Source organism: Piliocolobus tephrosceles, chromosome 20 (assembly GCF_002776525.5).
Source record: "Piliocolobus tephrosceles isolate RC106 chromosome 20, ASM277652v3, whole genome shotgun sequence".
Classification (NCBI taxonomy): domain Eukaryota; kingdom Metazoa; phylum Chordata; class Mammalia; order Primates; family Cercopithecidae; genus Piliocolobus; species Piliocolobus tephrosceles.
The window spans coordinates 52,478,363-52,505,740 of record NC_045453.1 but is presented as its reverse complement, the minus strand read 5'-3'; the positions used below and the strand labels follow the sequence as shown (position 1 = coordinate 52,505,740).

The 27,378-nt window shown below is 39.3% G+C and overlaps 1 protein-coding gene across 2 annotated transcripts in view; it reads right to left on the bottom strand.

Annotated features, from left to right (window-relative positions):
- The window catches only part of PAK5 (p21 (RAC1) activated kinase 5), a 308,182-nt gene that overhangs the window by 101,659 nt on the left and 179,145 nt on the right, over positions 1 to 27,378 (bottom strand). For both annotated transcript variants that reach the window (XM_023217964.3, XM_023217965.2), the window contains one exon: positions 5,053 to 5,267. In XM_023217964.3, the coding sequence (XP_023073732.1) occupies positions 5,053 to 5,256 (204 nt within the window). In that variant the 5' untranslated portion in view covers positions 5,257 to 5,267. The remainder of the gene's footprint in view (positions 1 to 5,052; positions 5,268 to 27,378) is intronic.

Here is a 27,378-nt window from a genome sequence, read left to right as displayed (position 1 = left end):
ATTGCTGGCCAACTAAAAAAGACAAAAGTCTCTATTTTCATTTAAAAAAACAAAAAAGTCAGTAGTGTGGGCAAGGTAAGTTGCAGAAGTCACAGATAATCACATTTAATATAAGTTCCAAGTGGTTCTTAAACTTTTTGTCTCAAAAACCTCTTAAAATTATTGAGGACCTAAAAGAGACCTTAGTTTATGTTATATCTATTAATATTCACTGCATTAGATATTAAAACTGATAAATGTATTTATTTATTTGAGACAGGGTCTTGCTCTGTTATGCAGGCTGGAGTGCAGTGGTTCAATCACGACTCACTGTAGCTTTGACCTCCTAGGCTTAAGTGATCCTTCCACCTCAGTCTCCAGAGTAGCTGGGATGACAGGTACACACCAGCTTGCCTGGCTAATTTTTTTTTTTTTTTTTTTTTAGTGGAGACGAGGTCTTGCTATGTTGCCTGGGCTGGTCTGAAACTCCTGAACTTAAGCAATCTTGCTTTGGCCTCCCAGAGTGCTGGATTACAGGCATGAGCCACTGTGCCCAGTCAAGAAAATTTAAAACATAAGAATATAAAGCACACGATCCATTAAGCATCCATCAATCAATGACATTATCACTTGTAATATAGCTTCTCCCTTGTATACACAGGAAACGAGAGTAAAAAAAGCAAACTTTAATTTTGTAGACTCTCTAAAAGAGTCTGCGGAACCCCCATAGATTTACACCACACTTGAGAACCACTGTAAGAAAACTTTTCACCATAGGCCCAAGAAGACACAAATACAGATGTCCATGACAATATTATTAATATTTATAATAGCAAATACTTGACAATATCCCTTAGTAGAGAAATGGATAGATTGAAAAAAAGCTAGAGTAATTTTTAAATAAACTCATTTTCTACACATCAATGTGAATTCATCTCAAAATAATATTAAGTAAAAAAGTAAGTTAGAGATTATATACATTATGACATCACTTAATAAAATTCAGATATGCCAAATAAAGCTATTTAATATTATTTATATAATTCTACTTGAAAATTAAAAAGAAATATGAAGCAAATGTTAAGATATGCTTTTTTCATTTTAGGTAGAAGCTACAAAAGCTTTTAAATATTATCTTCCTTTTTTTTTTTTAGCATTTCAAATGATTTCTAGGCTGTAACAAAGGGAAAGGATGATCATTATGTTGTGGCTTTAGTCCACCTAGAACAGCAGTTCTTAAAGTATGTCTATCCATCAGCAGCACCAGCAGCATCGGAGAGCTGGTTAGAAACGCAAGTTATCAGGCTCACTCCATATGTACTGAATCAAAATCCCCAGGGGGGGGGGCTTGGGAATGTGAGCTATAATACACCCCCAAGGAAATTCTTATGAAAGTCTAAGCTTGAGAACTACTGGGCAATCAAAAACAAATATGACCATTCAACCTGCCCTTTACGTAATGCATCTAATTCAGCACAGATTTTGCTAATACTGCTTATGATGTTCTCATGGACAGAATCACATGAGATATAAAAGGAGTTTCTCAACAATATTTGCCAAGTGTTTTAAAGGGAACCTCCCCCTCCGGGTGTTCAGGTTATCTTGGCTAGCCTACATGGCCGACATGGCTAGCCCAAAAGTTTGGGCACACAAACTTTTGACACAAGTACAAGCTAATTGGTGGCTTCTGGTTAAATTTCTGACAGTTTGGAAATCTCAGCCAGTGCAAACTCACATTGATTATACCTTATGTGGATACATTCCTTTATACTACTTAAATCAAAGTTCTCAAAGTGTGATCCTCAGACCAGCAGCATCAGTACCACCTGGAAACTTATTAGAAATGCAAATTCTTGGGCCCCATCCCAGTTCTACTGAATCAGAAACTCTGAGAATGGAGCCCAGCAATCAGTGTTTTATCAGAGTCTTTGGGTGATTCTGATCTACTGTATGGTTGGAGAAACCCTGGCCTAAGTAAGTCTACACAGAGGATAGGTGTGTACGGGTAAGCGTGACAATGGGTAAGCATGAGGTTCTAAACAGGAACAGCTGAAATCCTAACTAATCAAGGAAGAGTGTTGGTGGCTACAGCAGATTTCCACTCGGAACTAGCTTGCTGAAGCTTGCTGACAAGTACTGAAGAACTGGTATTTTCCACAACATCAGGGGTGACACACTTCCTCCATTGACTGTTTTTATGTCATGATCTCTTTTCTCATTTTCCTTTCTCAATTTAAAGAACACTTTGACCAAACCAACTAGAATGGTTGGTTCTATTTAACTTAAATAATTTTGCCAAAATGGCTTTAAACCTGCATGACTATATTCAGTCTTTTCTGTCCATTTATTCATTACTTCTTATTTCAAGGACTTTTTTGACTTCTGAGATATATTCTCTATACTTTATAATATGTCATTCTTACATGACTTGTGAGATTTTTCCAGAGAAGCCATTTCCGAAAAATTGGATCATGCAAACTATATGACATAGTTTGGCCCCTTAAACCTTTTAATTTTTACTTATTGTAAGAGTCTGGTAGCCACAGGATTCTGTTTGACTACCAATATTGTCTACTGTCTGCTAATGGTGTTAACTGAACTCATATGTGGGGAAATATTTATACTCATATTTGGAGAAAGATAAGATTTGCTTTATGGGAGTTTAGTGTTAGTATGAGGTACTGGATTTTTCGGGTGTCCTTCAGTTACATGGATTTGATTAATCTTAATCTTTATGGGTGAGATCTAACTTGGCTGGATCTTGTTTTAGTCACTCCTTGTCTGTTTTTATTTTATTTTCTCCCTGAGGGGTACAACTGTGCCTGAAGTCTCATTTGCAGAAATCCAGGACCTGCTCTATACTTGAGATGTATCTTCCAGTCATCACCCAGTGAACATTTAAGTGTCTATAACTAATATTTTAGTCTTTTCATTTCATATGGACTGAATGCTCATGCATTTGGCACAAGGGCTGGAAAGCCCATGCTAGTGAGTAAGAGAAGCACAAGGTTTAGCAGCTTAGAAGTTGCTAAATCTTGCTCCAACTCTCAGTGGGAATGATTGTCAGAGAGGAAAGGATAACGAGCCAGCCCACCTAGGAGATGGAAGAAATGAAGTAGAAGGTTCTACTAAATCCCACATCCACTGAACATGATGGGTTATCACTAAGACGAGAGCCTCTTTCTTTGCTCCCAAACAAGACCTGCTAGGATCTGGACAAGTGAAAAATCATGGTGAAGTAAACACTTTGTCCTAACCAAATAATGCATACACTCTAACAAGACGGCACATGTCCTGGGTCTTCAGCTAGAATGTTTCTTTAAGACTCTGCTTCTGTCTAGAATGTTTCTTATCCAATGATAATGATAATGAAATGATACTCCAGGGTAAGAAAATAAGTCCTAGTTTCATGTGAGAATTTTTCCTTCACCATGGTGACAAATAGTAGAAGACTTTTCAGGGCACACTGCTCATTCCATTGTCTGGGTTTTGTAAAAACTTGGGATATAAGAAAAATAATGAAACTAAACAAGCAGATTTTTTCTAATCCCAACTTTTTAAAGATATGGTCCACCTTACTATATGATCATTAGTTAAGTGTTAGCCTTCTCTTAGGGAGAAATTTATGTTCAATGGTAAGATATTGCCAAATACAAACTAGTAGAGTTGGTTAGTCAGTTTCTAATATCTGTTTAAATATTGATATCTGTTTAAAATGACAGCCTCCTTTTGTTCCCAAAGCTTTATCTTCTCAAATATCCATTTGTGTGTGTGTGTGTGGACTTAACATTTTAGTTGGTTTGAAAAGTTTTGAAATTCTACCAGAAAATCAAACTCACAAAATGCAGAACTATAAGACTCTGTATCGATCTTTGGGCAGAACAGACTCATATGTTCAATACCAGAATAGAATGACCAGCACTGTGCATGAACAATGGACTCACAGTTCTAATTTAGTCAGGTCAGGTGATATTTCATAAGCATTTCCCATAATGTATCAGCTCCACTCTTTCTTTGCATCCCTTTAAAAATGCATTCAGTTTTATTCTGCATATTATTCAAATACAGTTTATGCAGTATTCATGTTAACGCAGAATAACATATTCAAATAGCACAGATATCTACTAATATAATGAGCAAGGAAAGAATCTGAACTCAAGTTTTATATAGATTATGAAACTCTGGAATGGTCCACTGGATAATATCATTATAATTTTCAATGATGTTTAACTCCCATAGAGAACTTTTGGACAATTGCCTGATAGTCTATAGAATTCTTATCATTCTGAAGTGCAGAAGAAAACTGCAATTCCTGGATTTTCTTTGTAGTAACTTTGCATAATTGAAATCTTTTTGGGTCTGCTTTCTGCTTACATGTAATTACTTTTATGAAAATTTATTGCCAAAAATTTCCTAGCTACATATTTAAGATAAATTATATCTTATTCTAGGACTCAAATTACCTGCTTTTATTTGCAATAGCTCTCTCTTAGGCTATAAAGACAAATTTGAAAGCTATAAAGACAAATAAATATGTGTGTATATGTTTGTGTGTATATATATACACACATATTTATTTGATCATATAAAACATATATATGTATATGCCTATATATGCATGTGTATATATATTTATAAATATTATTATTAAAATCTATTGGCAGTAAATTTTATATGAAAGAAAAGTTTAAATATTTTGAGAGCAAATGGAAAACAACAAAAGATGGTCTAATGTTGGTCAGAGGCTATTGCCAATATTAACCAGAGTGGATGGATAATACGCTTCAGTATAAAAACACATTTAAAGCCGAAATAAAAATGTCCTATTTTGTGATCACATTTTATGTGTCTGATTTTAAAAAAATCATATCTAAAGCCAAAGTTCCTTTTCATATGCTGCAATTTATAAGAAATCGTGAAAATTTTAATCATGAAAGAATAATTGTGAATAATCTGTGAATGCTAAAAAAATACGTGGTTTAGGCATTCTATAGCTTGCTTATAAAGCTGATGCAGGGCATCAGATAAGAGCATGATTCTCAAGCCCACCCAAAGATGGAACCCTCGCCATACCTTCATAGGGGCCAGCTGGATGGGTGTGATGCATGAAGGATCCACCATAGGCTTTGGTCTGTTGGCCGTATCTGCTAACAGGCTGTGCCATTGCTGGGGAAGGCCGGTAAACTTCTGCTCTTGTGGATCAAAACCAGTGTGAACTCTGTGTTCAAAGTTGGATGGGCCAGATATTTCAATCTTTTTCTTTTTCTTCCCAAACATGATGCCAAAATCTGGGAAATATAAATAGAAAAGAGTCAGCTGTTTATATCTTGCCAGCAGAAGACCATGAGAAAGCTATTGTTAATTCATTCAGGGCAACATCTTTTCAGTTATTCCTCTAGATCCCAGCTGCAAAAGATAAAAGTTGAATTTTCAGGGTGTGTAAATTCAATAATTTTATTCAAATTTTTTTGTTCTTTCCTTAAACTTGCCATGTGGATTATAGTTCCCTGCCACAATGACTTTGATTTGGCCATGTGACCTGCTTTGACTGTGGATGGAAGAGACAGTTAGCAAGTTCAGGGCAGAAGTTTTTGGAGGCATTGTATGTTTCCACTTTTTCCTTGTGCTCCTGTCTCTTGCCACAAAGATCTCTCTCTCAGGTAGATGACACTTCCTCAGCCTAGGTCTTGGAAGGAGCGATGCATGAGGGCAGACACAAGCCCAACTTCCAGTCTGAAGACAAGACCAGGCAAGCCCAACTGAGAAATTATTGAGCCACGGCTGACTCGCATATGAGAAATAAATGTATGTAATGAAGCCACAGAGATTTTGGCCTTGTTTGTTACATAGCATTATTAAGCTGACCAGTACACAGGAAGAAACATGTCAAACTTTGGTATGTACTTAAAATCCAAAACATTTGTGTGGAATAAAATATATACATACATGGAAAATGGGTTGATAATGATAGTCACCACATAAAGGATCAAACAAGTAAATATTTACAAAGCACTTAGAAAAACATCTATCACAAAGTAATTACTTCAAGTATTAATTATACACCTCTGGACAAATATACAAGAAAGTTGACTGATATTTCCTGCAGAGAAGGGAACCAGGGGAAGAAGGCAGGGAGGAAGACTCACTTTTCACTGCATATTATATTTACAATTTTTTACAGTGTACTTTACCTGTTTGAAACAACATCGTTTACCCAGGTGAACATAGCCAGTGACTAGAACACCTCTAGAAAATATGTAAAATAGGCAAAGTATGCTTTATGATGTTGAAAACACATAAGGTAACCCGGGTTTGCATCCCAGGTAGGTCATCTATTCACTGTGATCCCAGGTAATTGCATTTTCCTTTCAGCAGCTACTCATCTGTGAATAGAACAATCATCATTTTGGGAATCCTTACAACACTGCCATGGGCATTGTAAAAGATGATGTTTTGGCCTACATGCTGATTTGTTGAGGAAGATTATCTCAGTCCTTGGACTGGAATAGTGGGTCATATATTCCTACACTTCTTTTTGTTTTTGAGACAGAGTCTCGCTCTGTCGCCCAGGCTGGAGTGCAGTGGCGCAATCTCAGCTCACTGCAAGCTCCCCCTCCCGGGTTCACGCCATTCTCCTGCCTCAGCCTCCGGAGTAGCTGGGACTACAGATGCCCGCCACCACGCCCGCCTAATTTTTTTTTGTATTTTTAGTAGAGACGGGGTTTCACTGTGTTAGCCAGGATGGTCTCAATCTCTTGACCTCGTGATCTGCCCGCCTCGGCCTCCCAAAGTGCTAGAATTACAGGTGCGAGCCACGGCACCCATATTCCTACACTTCTATGTATATATTCTTCACAGCATTTATCCACTTGTGAGTAATTAATTACATGTAATGGTGTGCTCAGTGTCTGTTTTAACTACTAGAATGTAGGATCCATGAGGGAAAGGATGCTTCCTGCTTTTTCATTACTGTTTGCCTGACCTATAGTAGGGCTCACAAAATATTTGTTGATGGACTAAAATCACCCTGAACAGCACATTTATTCAGTAAATAGCACAAGGGGTTGGAGCTCCGTGTTCTCTCACTCTCCCCATTGTTCCTTCTCTACCTCCCTTCATTCTCTGTTAAAACTGTTATTTCTTTTGAACACATGTCACTGTGTAGTAAGCAGGGTCTTCCCATGCCTTCCAGTTTTCTCAAGTTCTTTTTCCATCCTCTACCTACATAAATATTCTCTCAGCAATGCTCAGATCATTCATAGCCTTCACTCCCTGGACTCCATCACAACCCATCACATTCATTCGGCTTGTTACTTCAGACTAATTTGGAAGGGCTGTAATGAAAATGGATGAAAGATTATAAGGACTTCAACTACCTTGATATATTATCTTTCCTGGAAAATATAATTATAATTTAAGACAATTCTATAAGTACTTTACTACAAGTAGGTCAACAAATACAAGTGAGCTGACCTTAAACACTCGGGCACACCCAAACCAAAGTGTAAAGAAGTAAAGGAATCCTGCTGTCACAGACTGCTGCAGAAATGGCCCACAATGTTTCATTCTTCCTGGTATCCATGCCTTCAAGGAGTCCTCTCCCACACTGACTCTGAACTTGGATATAAAATTTCATGTGACCAATGAGACAAGAGAAAATATAACACCAATACGCACTGTGCCTGCACACTGGTGCTTGCTCACCCTCTTGCTGTCCTTGGAAACGGCAGTCAGCATGAAAACAAAGCCAGCCTATCCTGCTGGAAGATGAGGGGCTGTGTATACCAGTTACCTGTCTCCCCAGCCAGCAACTAGTCGACCCTGAGAAGCAGAGCTGCCCAGTTGACCAGCAGCTATCCACATGAGAGAGCCTAGTCAAAACCAGCAGAATTACCCAGTTGAACTGGACTTAGAAGTACAGAATCAAGACACAAATAAATGTTTTTTTGCTTTAAACCATTATGCTTTGGAGTAGACTGCTATACAGAAAAAGCCAACATAATAAAAACCCTGATTATCATCCTCTACCTTGCATCTTCAGATGCTTGCCATTTTTAGGTTTCTATTTTAGCTGCTTCAAAGTTTCACGTAACAACATCCAATCTGGGTAACTATATTAGCTGCTACACAATTGAGTGCTAACTCAAAGGAGTTTTGATTGTGATATTACTATCTGGTTGAAGACCTGGAACGTTTTCAGTGGCAGGAAATTACACATATAATTAGCTCTATACACCATCTCTCAGAATTATTTAGTGAGCATAAAATACATTTGAAAATATAATTTGGCCATTTGTTGGCTGAGTCTGCTTGACAGTTTAAGAAACTTTAGCTATGACCATTTTTTAAAAAAGCAAGACAGAAATTATTTCAGAAAAATCATTTGAGAAGAGTTATTTGGCCTGTACTCATACCTGAACAAGCACTGAAAATGCTAGGCCAAATATTTTTAGAGGCAGAATAGAAATGTCTTGTTATTCCCTTTCTCATTGTGAATTTCCCAGTGGTTGCTATGCCACTCAACGAGAGTATTCAAAAGAAAATATCAATGCACTAATACTGTTTCTGTGTTTAAATAAGAGAGTTGTGAAGAGGAAATTCACAGCTGAATTAATCTACATACACTACATCCTGTGACACCACACAACTATAATTTTAATGGTCAAACAAACAGTTCTATCTCTCCAGTAAATTTGAGTTAAAGAGTTACAAAGGAACAACTTAAAAGGAAAACACAAAACAGCTCTAAATCCTGAAGCAATTAGTCCTGGGAAGTTCACAGATGCAGAGACAAAATCTCCAAGATGGATCGTGACATTCTATCGGCAGTGTCTACTACTCTGTTAGCAAGGAGGAGGCCCACACTCAGGTCAAAGACAGAGACAGGGTGCTAGTGCCTTTTAGCACCATGAGACAGAGGGACGCCTAGTAGGAAAGTGAAGATCTGCTTGGCAGATGATTTCTTCTCTGTAATGTGCTCATGCTCAGTCTACCTACTGGGGCACTAAAAGTTCAATGCGTCTTATCCCACATTCATGGCAGCCCTCTCTCACGGGTCCCCAAGACCACCTCCAGGCTTGATGATTCACCAGGAGAACTCACAGGACTCTGCATCCAGTCATACTCATGGCTATGATTTATCACAGTGAAAGGATACAAAACAAAATTAGCAGCGGGAAAAGGGGCATGGGACCAAGTCCTAGAGAACTCACACGGATTGTTGTTAATTCCCCCAGGACTGATTGTAACAATACATGTAAAATGCCATATACCGGGGAAGCCCATCAGAGATGAAGGGCCTGAGGATTTTATTTGGTACTGGTCACATAGGCACCCTTGCTTAGTCCATATTTAAATTTCAGGAGGAAAACAGGGGTTCAACATAAACCTTTTTTTTTTTTTTTTTTTTTTTTTGCATAAACAGTTTAGGCACAATAAGCCATTCTTTATCAGGGAATGGTGAGGAACTTCCTAAAATCCAAGTTCCCAGATGCCAACCAAGGGCCAACCTTGCAAATAGGGTTTTTTCTAGGATATGCATCCTCAAGCCTGCTAGACTAACTCTTTTCTGCAGAGGAGGTGTTATTATCATCGCCCTTTCATAGAAGAGGAGACAGATGCTCAGAGCCCAGGTTAGAAACTTGTAAAACTGCAGATTTAGAATCTCAAAACACAAGCTTTTAATCACTTGTGAGAGCAATGTATGGCTGCCCTGTATTTACTTTCTCTGCCAGTTACACCATCCTACCCTTCTTAGGGAATCCAGTTGGTATGGATGGTGAGGTTTCCTGGGTCCTGTCACGTCTCTCCAGAAATGCGCTTTCTGAGAAACTACAAACTGTGTCACTGAGCAGGTGAAGCTGAGCAGCCTCTTCCATAGAAGAAAAGATCCCTGCTGCTCAGCACCCATGTAAACCAAGGGCACAGCATACCTCCTTCCACTCCTCCGTATCCAGCAGACCTACTTCCTAACAGCTGGGTAGGTATCTTTCAGTACAGAAAGTTAGCCACAGGTTGAAAAGTAGGCAATTCAAGAATTAATGTGAAATATTTCTTAATCTCTTTGTTTCATTATTATTATTATTTTTTGAGACGGAGCCTGGTTCTGTCGCCCAGGCTGGAGTGCAGTGGTGCGATCTCGGCTCACTGCAAGTTCCGCCTCCCGGGTTTACGCCATTCTCCTGCCTCAGCCTCTGAGTAGCTGGGACTACAGGCACCCACCACCACGCCCAGCTAATTTTTTTTGTGTGTGTGTTTTTAGTAGAGACGGGGTTTCACCGTGTTAGCCAGGATGGTCTCGATCTCCTGACCTTGTGATCCGCCCGCCTCGGCCTCCCAAAGTGCTGGGATTACAGGCGTGAGCCACCGCTCCCGGCCTGTTTCATTATTAAACACTTTATTATTTGTATCATTATGTGAACATTCACCTGGCAGTTTGATTCAGCATTAACCAAGTTGGTTCCTTAGCTAACTAAGTTTGGGAAACAATGAATTACATAAGGTCCCTTTGTGGGACATTTCAAGGTCTTTATTATGTTAATATTAGTTTAGTTCCTAGGAGAGGATAGTAAACAGATCCTAGAATCCTTGTTTCTCAAAGTTTATTGCAAAACTCACAGCAAACACTGCTTTGATGGATGGTTTCAGTCACCCTATGTTCTTCTATGAAAGGTAAGTCTTAAGTCATAGAAGAGACTGAAGGAAATCCAAATCCCCAGACTCCCATACCCCATTTCTGCTCCGACATCTTCACAGTTATCTCAGCCCTCAACCTGTTCTTGGGGACAGTCCAGCTCTGTCCCTAACTTAGTGGGTTGCCCTGCCTTAAGCGTGTGCCTAGTCTAAAAGTTCCAACATGCAGGCATCTCCCAATTCAGGTCTCTATGAACAGGCATAGGGAGCAGGGAGTCAAAGAAGAAACAGCAGGCTAATGCAGCAGCACCTGGTACTATTCAAGTCATGCAGGTTGGGGTGGTGGCACAGCACCTCATTAGGGACCAGAAGATGCTACTTAAATAATAATCATCTAGGATGAATTGTGTGTCAGATACTGCTCTATATGTACAAATTCACATATTCTGTTTACAGCAATTTATATTGTAAGGACTATTAGTATTTCTGCTATACAGATAAGGAAACTGAGGCCTATGGGAATTTTAAAAAATGTGCCCAAGTTCACTCAATAGGAAGGAACCGAAATGTAATTCCAAACCCGGCAGTCCACATTGTGAGGATGAACTGGTCCATGCTCTGCTGACTTGAATACTAGTCCAGTCCCCATGGTGCAGCATGCTCTGTGGCCCTGGCAGCCTCTCTCACATGGGGAGTCCTCCATTCTACATGGAGTTAACTCCAGATATGCTTGGCTCCTGTAATTGTTTGGATAACTCAATGAGAAGATAATAGAAGAAAGCCCTACAAGGGACTGGATGATCTGAATGTTGCTTCTGTGATAGACAAGGGAGTGGTTAATACTGTTGATATTATCTGGTTGCAGTGGGGACTTTGCTGGTTCTTCTGAGTTGATACACTGCAACTCTCTCCCCAGCCCTGGGTTCAGTCTCTGCTCTTCTCTGTGCCTTTAAGTTGATTTCTATGACTGCATCACTAGAAATTCCTTGTCTTTGGCTTCTAGGGGGATTTGACCAATTAGAGGCAATTTGTAGGTGAAGAAAGAGGATGGGGATTTATTCCCCTGGCTTTCTTTGCAAAATTCCCTGGTTTTCTTGCCAAACGTATTTCTCTGGTTTTCTTGCCAAAATTCCCCAATATGTACAAGCTTCTGTTGGCATTCCCTTTTCCCTCCAGTTTTCCCACCAGTTTTCAGTCCCTGTAGGGCTAGATACGATATCTTCCTACAGTTTTTAGTTTGTGGGTATTCCTACATTTTTTTAGGTTCTCAGAACCTTGCTTACATGTGCCGGGTAGACCCTTCTGGAGTTCACCTTCTGCTTCCCGTCAGGACTCTGACTGGCACGTAGCATACTTGTGGGGCTTGTGGTCCCCACTTTCCAGGATTTACCAGCAATGCCTAGGGACTAGGGAATATCCACAAGAAGGCACCACCCATTAAAAGGGGCCAAAGTCTCCACTGGCCATGTGGAGACCCCTGCTTTTTGCATGTATTCCTTTATAACTATTTTAAAAGTATTTTTGTTGCCTTATTTTTCTCTTGGGCATAAAGCTTGAAGTGTTCAAAAAAGCAAGATGGGCATTCTGTGAAATTACTTTCTTTATGAAGTTATCTAAAAGGGTAATGACAAAAGAATTTTATCAAACAATCCTATTGCCTCCTCAGGCAGCCCATTTTCTCATTAATTTAGGATTGTGGTTGAAAGCAGGGACCCAGACTTCCTGGATCTGAATCTGAGTCCTGCTACATTTATCAGTTCTGCATTCTTGGACAACCTGCTTTGCCTCCTTTTGCCTCAGTATCCTCCTACGATAAATGGGAATAACAATATTCTCCCCCTCAGTGTGTTGCTGTGAACATTCAGTGAACTAAGACATGAAAAGTGGCTTAGATCTGTGTCTGGCTCCTAGCAAGTGAAATCCAAATCAGGATTTTAGGGAATGGAGTAGGAACTCTACTACAAGCCAGGTCCAATCAGTGGCTGAAGTGCCATCTCTCGTCACATCAGGTGGACACGTAGAGGCAGAGGAGTAGCTACCTGACCCCTATTACAAATTGAGAAGGTTCCAGCATTCTTCAACCTTTTCTTTTTTTTTTTTTTTTTTTTATTATACTTTAAGTTCTAGGGTACATGTGCATAACGTGCAGGTTACATATGTATACATGTGCCATGTTGGTGTGCTGCACCCATCAACTCGTCAGCACCCATCAATTCATCATTTATATCAATGACTCATGGCATAGTCCTGTGTCCCATCCATGGTAACATTTTAAGTTTAATGACATGGATGGTGGTGATGGTCACACAAAAGTATGAATGTATTTAATGCCACTGAACAGTACAATAAAAATTGGTTAAAATGGTAAATTTTTTGTTTCATATATTTCAATGTAATAATAATAGTAATAAAAGATAATGACATGGATATGCCCCAGGAGCTTTGACTGCATGGGAGGAAGTAGTTGGCAGGCAGGAGCCATACTGAAGATGGGTTGGGGCAGGCACAGGGTGTGGTGGGGCAGGCAGAGCAGGAGTTCACCTATTAAAAAAGCCTTTTGTTCATATCCCCCCTCAAAAATCTCAAATTGTAATATAACATTTGGGATTAAGAAAGAAATATGTCAAATGGTGTTGGTCTAATAAAGTGAAGAGTCAATGTAATTACTGAACTATTAAGGTTTCCAGTCATTCAGCCAGCTACAGATATAGTAGAAAGAATAAGACCACAGAATTTTAAAATGGTGACTTTAACGTACCTCTTAAGAGTGAGTATTTTCTTATTGACTCCCTCATGAAGACAGATTTTTCTTTTCTTAGTCTCAGATCTATTTTTCAGAACTTGGTACATGTAATAATGGAAATTTAAGTACTTTAGAAATACATACCTGTGTTCATATAATTTAGATTTAATGACTGACCAGTCACTTATGGGAGAAAGGTGGCTGTTTCAGAAATCACATTACAGAGGGGATGGCACCAACCACACCATCCCCTTTCTGAGATGTCATTGCCCAGGTATACATTCATTATAGCCTCAGAATCAAGAACAAAAGATTCTCCAGGCTTTTAGCTATGCTGATTTTAGGGAAAATACAACTTGGATTACATATTTGGGATCCATAGGAAAATATAAAATCTTGGGATGGGTTAATCATCTAATCTATAAATAAAGTTGTTTTCTAAAAAAAAACCACATCATTATGTGTCAAAGTTGTTATAAATGATATAGTTTCCTCTCCTTGGATTCATCTATTGCAGTGTCTCCTAACAGGACCCATCGGACAGTCACTATGTTCCACTGGGTGCTTCCCACTCCAGAAGACACTGTATTAAAGCCTGTTGGGTCAATAAAATGATTATCCTTGTACCTGGTCCCCATTTCTATTGTACAGATGCTCTTTATCCAGTTGCTTTGTGACCTGGGCCTGTTTTTTTGACCTGTATCATAATCCAAACACACTTCCTTCTCAATAGGTGTAGAAACAGCTGTAGCCCCTTTTCTTCCTTTGTGGATCTGATTCTGGCTTCTAATTTCTACCACTGGGATGCAAACCCTGACTTCATACCTGAATCTTTGTTTCTTATTTGTCCTTCTCTACTTCTGTGAATGTCTTAGACCCTTTCCTCTGATCATGATGCTTGAATCTTACCTGTCTGCTGGTTTCTTCTTATCTAAGCCTTCTGATTCTGCCCTGATTCTGAAATCTGTGCCCACAGTTGGATTTAGCATATACATCCATCTGAACTGCACACTTTCTAGACCCTCAACATCATCAGACCTTTCTGCTCTAACTCAACCCCTCATCCTGGCTTCAACTGCTCACCGTGGCTTCAACTCATCCTTCTCAACTTTCTGCTATCCAATATCCAGTACTGACAAAAGGCACATTTTAAGGAAAACATATTTAAATTTGAATTATTTTCACATTGTCAGAATGACAACGTAATATTGAGATAATAGCAAGAAGAAAATCATGGGTTTTAGAGTACCATCAACGTAGTAAGTACTCAGAAACACTGCATGGAAATGTGTTAAATATAACAATCAAAAGCCACTACTTCACCATGGTTTTATTCTTTACTGTAAGTTTACTTCTGCTTTATGCCAATGAGCCCAAATATGGAGACAGAGCCCAAACCTCTCTCTTAAGCTCTGTGTCTATTCTTCCAAAGCTCCTCTTGGATTATTCTTATTTTTGACACTCAGCATCTCCAAAACTTAACTCATGATCTCCTACTTGCTCTACCTCTTTCTTTCATACATATCTTAATCCTTATATAGATAGTACCACATTGCATTAAATTGCATCTGCTTCCCAGATATTCACTACATCTATACCTCTCTCTGAATTCCCACTGTATTAGTTTCCTAAAGTTGATGTAACAAATTTCCACAAACTTAGCAGCTTAGATAATGCAATTTATTTTCTTACAGTTATGGAGGTCAGAAGTATAACATGAGTCTCAATGGGTAAAAATCAAGGCATTGGCAGGGGTATGTCCCTTTCTGGAGTCTCTAGAGGAGAATACATTTCCTTGTCTCTTCCAGCTTCTAGAAGTCACTTGTATTCCTTGGCTGATACTGCATCTGTCTCTGACTGTTATTCCATCTTTCCCACTTTCTTTTCCTTCTCTTTTCTTTTCCTTGTTTTCTTTCCTTTCTTTCCCTTCCCCTCTCTTCCCTTCCCTTCCTTTCTTTCTTTCTCAGGGTCACATGCTGCTCCCACCCTCACCCCCCAGGCTGGAGTGCTATAGTGTGATCTTGCTGATCTTGGCTCACTGCAACCTCCGCTTCCTGGGTTCAAGTGATTCTCTGATCTCAGCCTCCCGAGTGGCTGGGATTACAGGCATGCACCACAATGCCTGGCTAATTTTTATATTTTTAGTAGAGATGGGGTTTTGCCATGTTGGCCAGGCTGGTCTCCAACTCCTGACCTCAGGTGATCTGCCTGTCTCAGCCTCCCAAAGTGCTGGGATTACAGGCATGAGCCACCGTGCCTGGCTCATCTTTCCCATTTTCCTCTGACTCGCTTGTTTTGTCTTTCTCTTCTACTTTTAAGGACTCTTGTATTATATCAGACCAACCTGGATAATCTCCCTATTTTAAAGTCATCTTATTAGCAACAGCAATTCTACCTGCAACCTTAATTCCCCTTACATATTTCAGGGATTAGAACGCTGACATTTTGCAAGGAGGGCACTATTCTGTCTACCACACCCACTGTCACTGCTCTGTCCATGTCAGCATCATTTCTCTCCTAGTCTACTATAAAATTATCTAGCTCAGTTTCCCTTCAACTAAACTTGCCCCTGCCAAGCAGTTTTCCACCCTGTAGGCAGACCAATCTTTTGAAAAATATAAGTCTGTATCACGCTGTCTCTCTCTTAAACCGTTTCTATGACTTCTCACTGACCTTAAAAACAAAACCAAACTCCTTATCAGAGCTTACAAGGCTCTTCGGGACCACCCCTTGGTACCTCTCTAACTGCATAAATTCCTTCTCCCTTTCATTAAGCCTTACCATCCTTAGTCACCCCCATTACCTTAAAGTCCCCCATCCCCCACAACTTCGCCCTCCCCTGCCTGTCTCTACCCTCTCATCTTGGCCCTCACCCAAAGTCTCTTTTCTGGTCTCAGATCAAATGAAACTTCCTTAGGGAGGTCACTTTAGACCTCAGAATACCTTTCTTCTTAAGTGCTCCCACAGTTCCTTGTCTATTGTGCTAGAGAAAAGAGTATTTCAAATTACAGATGTGCATGAACACATTCTGTCTACCCTGTCCACGCCACCATCATTTCTCTCTTAGGCTGCTACAAAGTTGTCTAGCTCAGTTTCCCTTCCACTAGACTTACCTGTCCAAGCAGTTCTCCACCCTGTAGGGAGACCAATGTTTCTAAAATGTACGTCTTGTATTATGCTCGCTCTCCTAAACTTTTTCTATGACTTCTCATTGTCATTACACACAAATCCAAACCCCTTATCCAAGCTCACAGTTGTGGATGGTTCAAACAAAAAGAAGCACACAAAGTAAAAGCTAAAAGGGAACTACTTTGTTCCTATTGCAAAGTTTCAAATTCAGACCATTTCCAATTTGTTTGTGTTATCCCTGCACACATCCTGACTTTTTATACATAAATATATGACCACTCTAAGTACACTGTGTGGGACTCGCTTTTTTTTTGAGTCATTTAGCCTATTTTGGGTGTTATGTTAAAAAAATAAAAAAGCAAACCTTGGCTATCTTTCCATATCAGCACACATACCACACTTGCTTTTTAAAGTCTCCATAGCATTTGATAAAATGCAATGTACTATAATTCATCTATTGATTCTTTTATTGATTAACATTTAAGTTTTGGGGGTCTTAAAAACACCATTGCTGTTAGAACTCTGCTAGGTGTATCATTCTGCATAAATATGAGCAGGTCTGTGGCATAGATTGTCAGATGTGGAAATAATGGAGGGAAGGCATATGTATTGGTTTCCTAGGGCTGCCAAAACAAAGTAACACAGATTGGGTGGCTTAAGCAAGATAAATTTTGTTCTCACTTCTGGAGGCTGGAAGTCCAAGATCAAGGTGTCGGGAGGGTTGGTTTCTTCTGAGACTGAGATTTCTCTCCTTGGCTTGTAGATGATGTCTTCCCCCTATATATGACTGTGTCCAAGTTTCCTTTTCTTATAAGGACATAGGCCATATTAGATTAGGGGCCAAACTAATGACCTCATTTTAATTTAATCATCTCTTTAAAGTTCCTACCTCCCAAATTCAGTCACATTTGAAGGTATTGGAGGTTAAGATTTCAATATATGAACTGGGGAGGTGAACGGCATTCATCCCATAAAAGCAAGCATGTTTAAAACTTTTTAAAATGCTAGCAAATTGCCTTTCAGAAAGCCTAGATACTTTCCTTTCCTACCAACATTGTTGGAAATCAAAGTTGGTCTTCCTTAGCAAGTAGTAAGCTCCTTAAGGTCATCTTGATCTTATCTGTGCCCGGCACATAGCAGACGAGCAATAATATTTGTTGAATGAATAGTCACTGAGACAAAACATTTCCCTTGATAGAGACAATTCATGGTTCAAGCAGACTGGCTTCTAACAAGCAGGCAGCACACAGGGTGAGATCAACAGCATATGACAGGAATGCATCCCAAATGCTTCTAAGGAACCCAGATAAACGCACAGCTTTTCAGGGACAGAGTGGGAGAGAGAGGACCCAGTCCTTTTTGATTTTTTTCCTCGTATGTTTTTATCACTCCTCCAAAAATATTAATTAACTACTTGCTGCATACCAAGCACTATAGGCAAGGCAGTGGTGATCAAGACCTTATAGAGTGGAAGGGAGAAGAAAAAACAAGCACAGTGAAGTCGAGAGTCAGTCTTCTGGGTTCAAACCTTTGCTCTTCTACTTACTGGGGCAAATGACTTAATCTTTTTATGCCTCAGCTTTTTAATAAAGTGCAACTAATTAATATCTATGACAAAATGTTGTTGTGAATATTTAATGAGTTAACACTTGTTAAGCACATGAAACACTGCCTGGCATGGAATGAGCATTCCATAATTGTTAGCTATTATTATTGTAAAGGAAAGAAATAAAATGTTACAGAGATAAAGGGCCCACAAATCTCTCCATACTATCTTCACAACTTTCTGTGAATTTGTAATGTTTTAAAAAGTACACATATAAATGTACATTTTACTTTAATTGTACCCCCCCCCCATAGTTACATCTTACATAGTTAGGGTACCATATCAAAACCAGGACTTTGGCATTGGTACAATGTATGTATATATGTCTATTCCATTTTATCACATGTAGTGATTCCTGTATCTACCAGCACAATCAGTGTATAGAACTGTTCTATCTCCACAAAGATGTGCTATCTTTTTAAAGTCACATGTTCCCTCACTACCCCCACCATCGCTAAGCCCTGGCAACCTGTAATCTGTCTTCTATCTCCACAAACGCATAATATTGAGACTGTTATATGAATGAAATAATAGACTATATGACCATTTGGGATGGTCCTGTTTCCCTCTCAGCCCAAGGGCCTTACACTCCATCCACGTTGTTGTATGTATCAATAGTCCATTCTTTTTTATTGGTGAGTAGTATTTCATGGCATGTATGTACCATACTTTGTTAAACCACTCACTGAGGGATAGTTTGGTTGTTTCTAGTTTTTGGCTATTACAAATAAAGCTGGTATGAATAATATTGTACAGGTTATTTTTTGATCACTTGTATTACTAATATTTTTATATTGGTTATATATTAAAGTGGTAAACATTTTGGATAAAATGAAACAGATTAGTTAAAATTAGTTTTACCTCTTTTATATTTCAAAATATGACTACTAGCGTATTTAAAATTGAAGATGTACCTTATATTATATTTCCACTGGACAGCATTATGAAAATGTAACTTGTAGGAGAGCAGCTGCATGCCTACTTGTGATACAGATATTGGGTTGAGAATGCTTTGAGTTCAGCCTTTATGGATAAGAAGGGGCAGGTCTTGTGAACTTGAGACAGAGAATTCCAGGCAAAAGTAACCAAGGATAAAGTACTCAAGAGAGAAAAGGATTTACCTTGCTCAAGAAACAAAAGCAGCTCCTGTGGCTGAAGCAATACTTATTTAAGAAGGGAATGAAGTGGTCCACCGTTTGTAAACATTGTATAGATAGTCCCAGATTCTCCAGTTTTTAAAAATATTTTACATCAATGACACTAATATCCAAATACGCCCATCTACTTTCTGCAGGTAATGAATAGGAAAACTTGATGAAGTATTTTCACAGTAAGTCTTTTAGTGAAGTATGGTTTCCCCAAACAGATACTGGCCCATAATTTAATCCTGGAAATACCACTGTTATTTGTTTGTTTAAAACTTACTGGGAATTATGAGTAGATTAGTTGTTCAGTTAGTTTTTGCTGCATATCACACCATCCCAACACTTACTGAGTTAAAATAACAACCATTTATTTGGTCCCAAATATTGTGGGCTGATAGTTTGTGCTGGGTCCAGTAGGGTGGTTCTTATGGTCTTGCCTGTGCTCATTCATGTGTTCTGTGGTCAGCTATGGGTTGTCTGGAAACTGGTCTAGGAGGGCCACATGAACTCTTATCTTTCAGCAGGGTAGCATGGGCTTGTTCTTGTGGTGGTATCAGGGTTCTGAGAGGGCACAGATGTAATACCTCTTGAGACCTAGCCTAGGAAAAGGCACGTAAGATTGGTTCCACTAGCTTCTGTAACCAATGCAAGCTATAAGACCAGCCCAGATTCAATGGGTGGGGAAATTAGTCTGCTTTTCAAAAGGAGGAGCTTCAATGTCACATTGCCAATGATTGGCTACTGTGAGACATAGAGAATCAGGACTATGTTTGCAAACGTCCACAGTAAGTAAAAGTGGCATGCTGCTAAGTGGTTAAAAACTGGCTCTGGAAAAGGGGGAAACAAACCCTGATTGTAATGCCTGTCAACTTTTATGGTGCAAGTACCTTCACACAGCTAATTTCAAGCTACCATTGTGACATTGCTGAACATTTTTTTAATTGAAAAAAATATTTTTAAAGATGAACACAATTGGCTCTCACAAGCTCATGTGAGCCAGCTCCAGCATACACTAAGAATAAACTCTAATTCTGGTAGTTGGCAGAGGAATGCTGTAATTTCTGGAACTCACCACTCAAGATACCACACTGAGATCTTCTGCCCTCTCTTAAAAAGGCAATTTCAAGGAGTTACATGTCCCAGCAACAGGCAAAAAGTCCCCCAAATAATTGGGTATAAAGACTTTAGAAGTCTGCAACAGTAACTATGAGATACGTGGCAGGTGTCGTTCTCATCTAATTATCAATCTTCTCAGGTGATTGAAAATGGTATTGTGGGTGTGTGTGCAAGTGTACACACAGCTGGCAATCAAAATGAGACCTTCCATATATCATAATTGGAAACACTGTCAAGTTTAACAACATCGGAGTCTGCTTTCTTTCCTTCAGTCTTCAAGAAGATACAAACTGATGCATAGGAATTTCACATCGAGCCAAATAACCTTATGTAACCTTAATTTTGCTTTATTTAGATTGGTCAAATGGGTCACACAAACAGTTGCCTAATTCTGCTCTTTTCCATCTGAGGGTCATATGCTAGCACCACCTCCTGGTGAGAAGATGGGCTTCATATAGGCAACTGCAATGGTGTTTGACTTATTTCCAAAAATAAGTTACTGCTACCACTTGTTTGAAAACCTCAGAGCTGTATGTTTTCTTAAAGTTGTAGGAGAAATAAGTTGTCAAGCTGGTCACTTTTTTTTTTTTTTTTTTTTGAGACTGAGTCTCGCTCTGTTGCCCAGGCTGGAGTGCAGTGGCGCGATCTCCACTCACTGCAAGCTCCGCCTCCCAGGTTCAAGCCATTCTCCTGCCTCAGCCTCCCGTGTAGCCGGGACTACAGGCACTCGCCACCAAGCCTACCTATTTTTTTTTTTTTTTGTATTTTTAGTAGAGACGGGGTTTCACCATGTTAGTCAGGATGGTCTCGATCTCCTGACCTCGTGATTCACCCGCCTCGGCCTCCCAAAGTGCTGGGGTTACAGGCGTGAGCCACCGCACCTGGCCAAGTTGGCCACTTTTAATGCCATTGATTGTATGAATTTTAAACAATAGAGTATTGGGTGTAAGAAACTTTCCCGTTGAAAAAGACTGGGCCAAATAAGAAGGGAATTTGCTGTTATGAGTAAAGAATGGAATCTTCTTAGCAGTTAAATGCTAAAAAGTTGTAGTACAATTAGATTAAAAAAATCACAGTTCTTGGGCTTTTTGTTTGTTTGTTTCTTTCTTTAAACCACTAGAATCTATCATTGGATATTGCCTTGTCCCCAAACAATTCAACATTCTGAGCAAATAGAAATGGTAGTCCTGTTGACATGTCAGCTTCAAACTGAACTTTCCATGCATAGAAACCCCTGCTATAGTGTATAAGTCTCACCTTCTGGCTCTTCTCTTCATATTTGCTTCTCCATGAGAGCAGGTAAGCCAAAGGGGAAGGGCAACAATGGGCTTGGTTTGTGCAGCCTAAGTCAGAAGAACTGAGAGTCCCAATAAGAGCAGCAAAAACAACAATAACTAGCCTCTGACTGTCACTCCCTTCCAAATCTGAAGTTGCCCACTTCTATTGTAAAATATTTTCAGATCCTCACTTACAGCCTGCCACCTGAGGCTCTCAAACCCCAGAAGAACCTGAGGATAATGCTGGCATGAGGGGGATAAAGGCAACCAGGGCACTAAAGACTTTCAGAATTATACAGCAAAACAGAGGCACTGCACGTGGATTACACGGTAAACTGGCTGTGTGCAAGTGAGAAGTGATTCACATTCCAAGCAAAAATCTGTGGTAGATTAAGATTATTTTAATTTTCTCTCCATTCTTTCTTCCCTTAGGCCTCTCTCCATCGTTTCTTTGACAAATATTTTACTGTGCACCTGCTGAAGCCAGGTACTGTCCATGGTACTGAAGACGCAATAGGGAAGCAGACAAAGATCCTTACTACCCTTAAGCGGCTCTCATGATAGGAGAGAAAACAATAAACAAGTAAATAGGCAAATTACGTAGTATATTAGAAGATGATAAGGCCCGGGAGAAAAAAAATAAAAGCAAAAAAGGGAATAGCGAATGCTGTGGCAGGGGAATAGAATTTTTATATTGTGTGGCTAGGGATGAGAGGATATCCCTAAGAAGGTGATAGTTGAGCAAATATTTGAAGGTAGAAAGGATGCAATTCATTAGAGTATCTGGCCAAAGAGTTTCTAGTAAGGGTCAACAGCAAGTGCAAAGGCCTGGACAGGTGGATATGCCTGGTGGGTTCAGGGAATAGCAAAGAGGCTTGTGAACCTGAGGAAGGGTGAGCAAAGAGCCAAACAGAGGGACATGAGACCGAGATAGAAAGGAAGTCAGGCCACATAGGGCAGTAGTTCTTCAAGTGTGGTCCCAGATCAGCAACATCGGCATCACTGGGGAACTTGTTTAAAAATGCAAATTTTGGAGTTCCACCACAAACCTACTGACTCAGCAGCTCTGAGGGGTGGGGTAGGGAGACTCAGCCACCCATTTCAGTGAAGTTTTCCAGATGATTCTGATGTGCACTCAAGTCTGAGAAGCAGTGATTGAAGGCATCAGCTGCCACTGCAGGGCTTCAGATTTTTTTCTCTGAGTGGAATGAAAATTGATTTGATTGTTTAATTAATTAATCTAAAACAAAGATTTGAGTTTTGATGTAATTAAGTGATTGTATGTTTTCCAGGTATATTCATTTTCCTAGACAATGTTGCGGCTCAGAGACTAACAACCCAAAATATGGCATTTTGACATGCTGAACTGAAGAAGCCTCAAGGATTCTCTGGCCTCCCTCCACCACCCAAAGTCTCTCCCAAAGAAGATGAAGTTCCTTTATCTGCCTAAGATCCAGACCCACCAAGGTGGGTCTTCCTTTCCCTGTTATCTCATTATCTGTTGCAGAAAAGTTGAGCAAGATGTGACCACACCTGAGCAGACCTTTTTATGGGCATAATGAATTGCCTCCAATGATTATTTAAATTCCAGAGAGGGCTATTTACAAATTGATATTTATTCCCCATTCTATCATTTGTTGCCCCTCAATAGAATTCTTCTCCCACCTGTCATAACTGGTCTTACCAGGATACAAGCTCCCATTCTTTCTTTAACCTCAAGATAAAATATAAGTTTCTGTAACCTGATGGAAGAGGACTCTTCATTCTAAAGGCATTAAATAAATTTGTATGTCTTTTCTCCTATTAATCAATCTTCCTCATGTCAGTCAGTGATTTTTCAGTGAATCTTTAGGGGCCAAAAGCCTATGGCTCCTACAGCCACAGAAGATAGCACAGTGAAATGATCATTTAGGATATGTCTCCTTAGCATGGTCTCCTGGGGACTTTCTTCAGCCCCTCTGGGCTCTTCTCTGGACAATAGCTGGTCCTGGAAGAGAGAAGGCCCTTCTGATAACTATATGTTGCAGTAAAAACTTAGGTTTATTGTAGATGTCTTTTACTATGATTCTTGAATAATTCTGGCATTGGAATTTTAATATATCTAATTTATAATTTAGCATAACTTGGTGCCTATGTGATGGGAAAATCAGCAAAATATTGTCAGTGCTATACACCATGCACTGGGAATTAATAGCAATTGCATTTCCAACTGTGATCACTTCTTGGTCATTTTTTCTAAGATAACATGATGATATTCACCATGTTTAATATGATCATGGGAATGCTGCTGTAGGATGATGGCTCTAACAAGAAGACTACCTGAAATATCACCAGCAACAACAGCAACAAAAGCTTCACAATGTATATGGATTTCACACACTCCCCTTTCTGTAATATAGAACTCACCCTAGAAATTAGGTGCCCAGCTCCCTTTGCATCCAAGTATTGCCATGTGACTCATCCTGGCCAATAGCATGTGCACAGAAGTGCAGTAATTCACTTCCAGATTAGGGATTTTATGTTGGCTGGATGCAGAGAAGAATGAAGTGCAGGGGTGGTGGTAAAACTTCAAGGTAGAAGGAGCCTGAATCCCTCAACTGTTGTATGGAGGAGATCCACTTGCTGACCAGGAACACCTGCACTGGGCTTCATGCAAGAAAGAAATTAAATTCTACTGGACTAAACTAATGAAGTTCTGGGGTTTAGTTGTTATAACAATGGGCATTACCCTAATACACTTGTCATTTTCTTTTCTGATAACAACACTATGCTGTCAGCATAGTGAGGCATTAGCCTCACATCAAAGAGAAAAAAATCTAAGTATCAGAATGAAATCACTTGCCTAAGGTCACTCAGCTAGCTAGTGGCAGATACAGGATTCATGTCAAACTCCCTTGGCTCTTAATATATGTTTATTACATTATATTTAGTAAGCCAAAGAATGAAATGCAAATATAAAATGGCAACAATGGTGGTTATTAGCCACTATGTGAATTTTCAGCAGTAACATTTTTAAGGAAGATTGTCAACAGAGTTGTTAATAAAATTGTCACATAGTTTAGAAGATGGATTCTATTGTAATATATTACAGCAGATTAAGTTTTGTTCCTTTAAATGTATAAATCAATGAAGGCAAAACCATTGCAATGGTAAAATATGAAGTGCTTTGGGGTAATATTTTGTTTTTACTCAACCTTGATTTTAGTCTAGAAGTTTTACATTCCTACGAAGCAATCCCACCATGTGACTGGCAGCTTGTTGGTTTGGTAAAATAATCTCGAGGAAGGAAATATTGCTAGAATAATAACTCCTAATTTCTGTGCTTGAATCTGTGTCCAAGAGGTATTTAATGTGAAGTTTCTAGCGAAGTTTATTAAATAGCATTGTCATTTCCCTCCGTTAGGCATAATAATAAACCTTTGAAATTCAAATCTTTGAAAAATGCCAAAATTCATTTCCCTCTCCAACTTAATACTACTGTTTAATTTGGGTAAGTTGGTAGAACAGTGGGATTTCAGTCTCTTTTAAAATGGAAAGGGGCTTATTGCTCCTACTTTCAATAATGTCAGATTTATGAAATATGTAAACTCAGCAAAAATTACCCTTCCCTTTGGAAATGTAAGATAGGACTACACTTTCGAGACCATATCCAGCAGGCTTTTTCTGAGCTCTCGAGTAAAGATAAGGAACCTTACATTACCATTGAGAAGGTCAGTTTTAAAATATATTCCCTCAATAGGAGAAGAGACGAACTTTTTGAATAACAAGAGTGTTTAAAGATATTGCTTTATATTTCTACTTTTCTATGTATAACTGGCCTTTGTTGCCTCCTGTTTAAGAATCACAAACTAGAAATTATCCATAGGCTCATCAGTAGTAAAATGCATAAATAAATGGGGGTATATTCCTACATTGCAATGCTACATAGCAGGGAGAAAGAACCATTTGGAAAAGTTCAATGAATTCCACAAACATAAAGTTGATTGAAAAAAAAGGCAGCTACAAATAAGTACATATTTTATCTTATGATGGGGGATTTTATAAATAGGTCACAGGCAGAAAGTCCCTTCCATCACGATTACACTGTACTATGGAAAGAGCCCCAGACGACATATCAGAATGGTCAACATAGAGTGAATTCTCTTCTCTGGGGCTCAATTTTCTCACCTGAGCAGGGCTCCATAGATCCTAACCAAGAGCATAGAGCTTTAATGTAAATTGAAAGGAGCTCAGCATTTCCTTTTCTCTCTAAACTGTTCAATGGGTTGACACCCTCTTTATAAAGAACATGAGAAAAGTCATCACAAGAAATGCTTCAACCTCCAATGGTTCCCTCCTGTAAATCAGACCTCAGTCAGTCCCATCCAGCTCCAAAATTCTATGATTCTTAGCTGTTTTGGGAATCAGGACTGTGGAAATCAACAAGGCATGTATCAAAAATGGCTGAAAAACTGCAATATTACAGTATCTATACTGTATTATCTACCCAGAAACAAACATTTTGGTTGCACAATGGAACTTTGTTGGATATCCTTTAAACCTTAGGGAATATCATTTTGTTTTTACAAAATAACCAAGAGATTTGCTGTTGCTGTTGTTTTTAATTATTTCACTCACATTCTTCTGTAGTTATAGTCTTGTGTCCTTAGCAGTACCAAAGGCAATATTCATGCTTGGATGATAGTTATTGTTTTAAAAAATAGTTCACAGCCTTCAGTTTCATATTACATATTATAGCCTCATAAATACAAGGCTAAAAGACATTACAATCAGAAAAACATCCATTGAGACACTGCCTTCACCCATAAATGTCTAATTATTTTACTAAAAAAAAACCAAAGAATCCCTCAAAATATGGGTATGGGAAGCATATTTTGGCAGTACAACTTGTGAGTCTTTTTTCTTTCTTCTTCTTCTTCTTCTTCTTCTCCTTCTCCTTCTCCTTCTCCTTCTCCTTCTCCTTCTTCTTCTTTTTCTTCTTCTTTTTTAATAGGCAGAATCTTGTTCTGTTGCCCAGGCTAGAGCCATGATCATGGCCTTGAATTTCTGGGCTTAAGTGATCCTCCCACCTCAGCCTCCCAAGTAACTCAGACTATAGGTGCACACCACCATGCCTGGCCAATTTTTTCTATTTTTTTTTTTTTTTTTTTGTAGTGATGAAGTTTCCCTGTCTTGCTTAGGCAGGGCTCAAACTCCTGGGCTCAAGAGATCCTCCCACCTTGGTCTCACAAAGTGCTGGAATTACAGACATGAGCCACTGTGCCTGGCCAACTTGTGAGACTTGAAGGGACAACTGGATAGTCACCATTGTGCATTAGTTACTAAAGCCCTGAGTTATTTGATAAAGCAGGAAATGTGGCATTCAATTTAATATTTCATCCACCCACTACCCCAGGCCCTCAAATCCTTTCCTCCTGGCCCATGAATGCTGGCTGGAAACTTTAATTTTCAAACTCCCTTGCTGCTAGTTGTGAACATGTGGTGAAATTCTTGCCATTAAGATAAGTGGAAATTATGTGTGACTTCTAGGTTTTCTTTATTTATTTTTTGAGTCAGGGTCTTGCTCTGTCACCCAGCCTGGAGTGCAGTGGCACAATCACAGAACACTGTAGCCTCAATCTCCTGGGCTCAAGCCATCTTCCCACCTCAGTCTCCTAATTAGCTGGGACTACAGGTGCACCCCACCAGGCTTCGCTTTTCCTTTTTCCTTCCTTCCTTCCTTCCTTCCTTCCTTCCTTCCTTCCTTCCTTC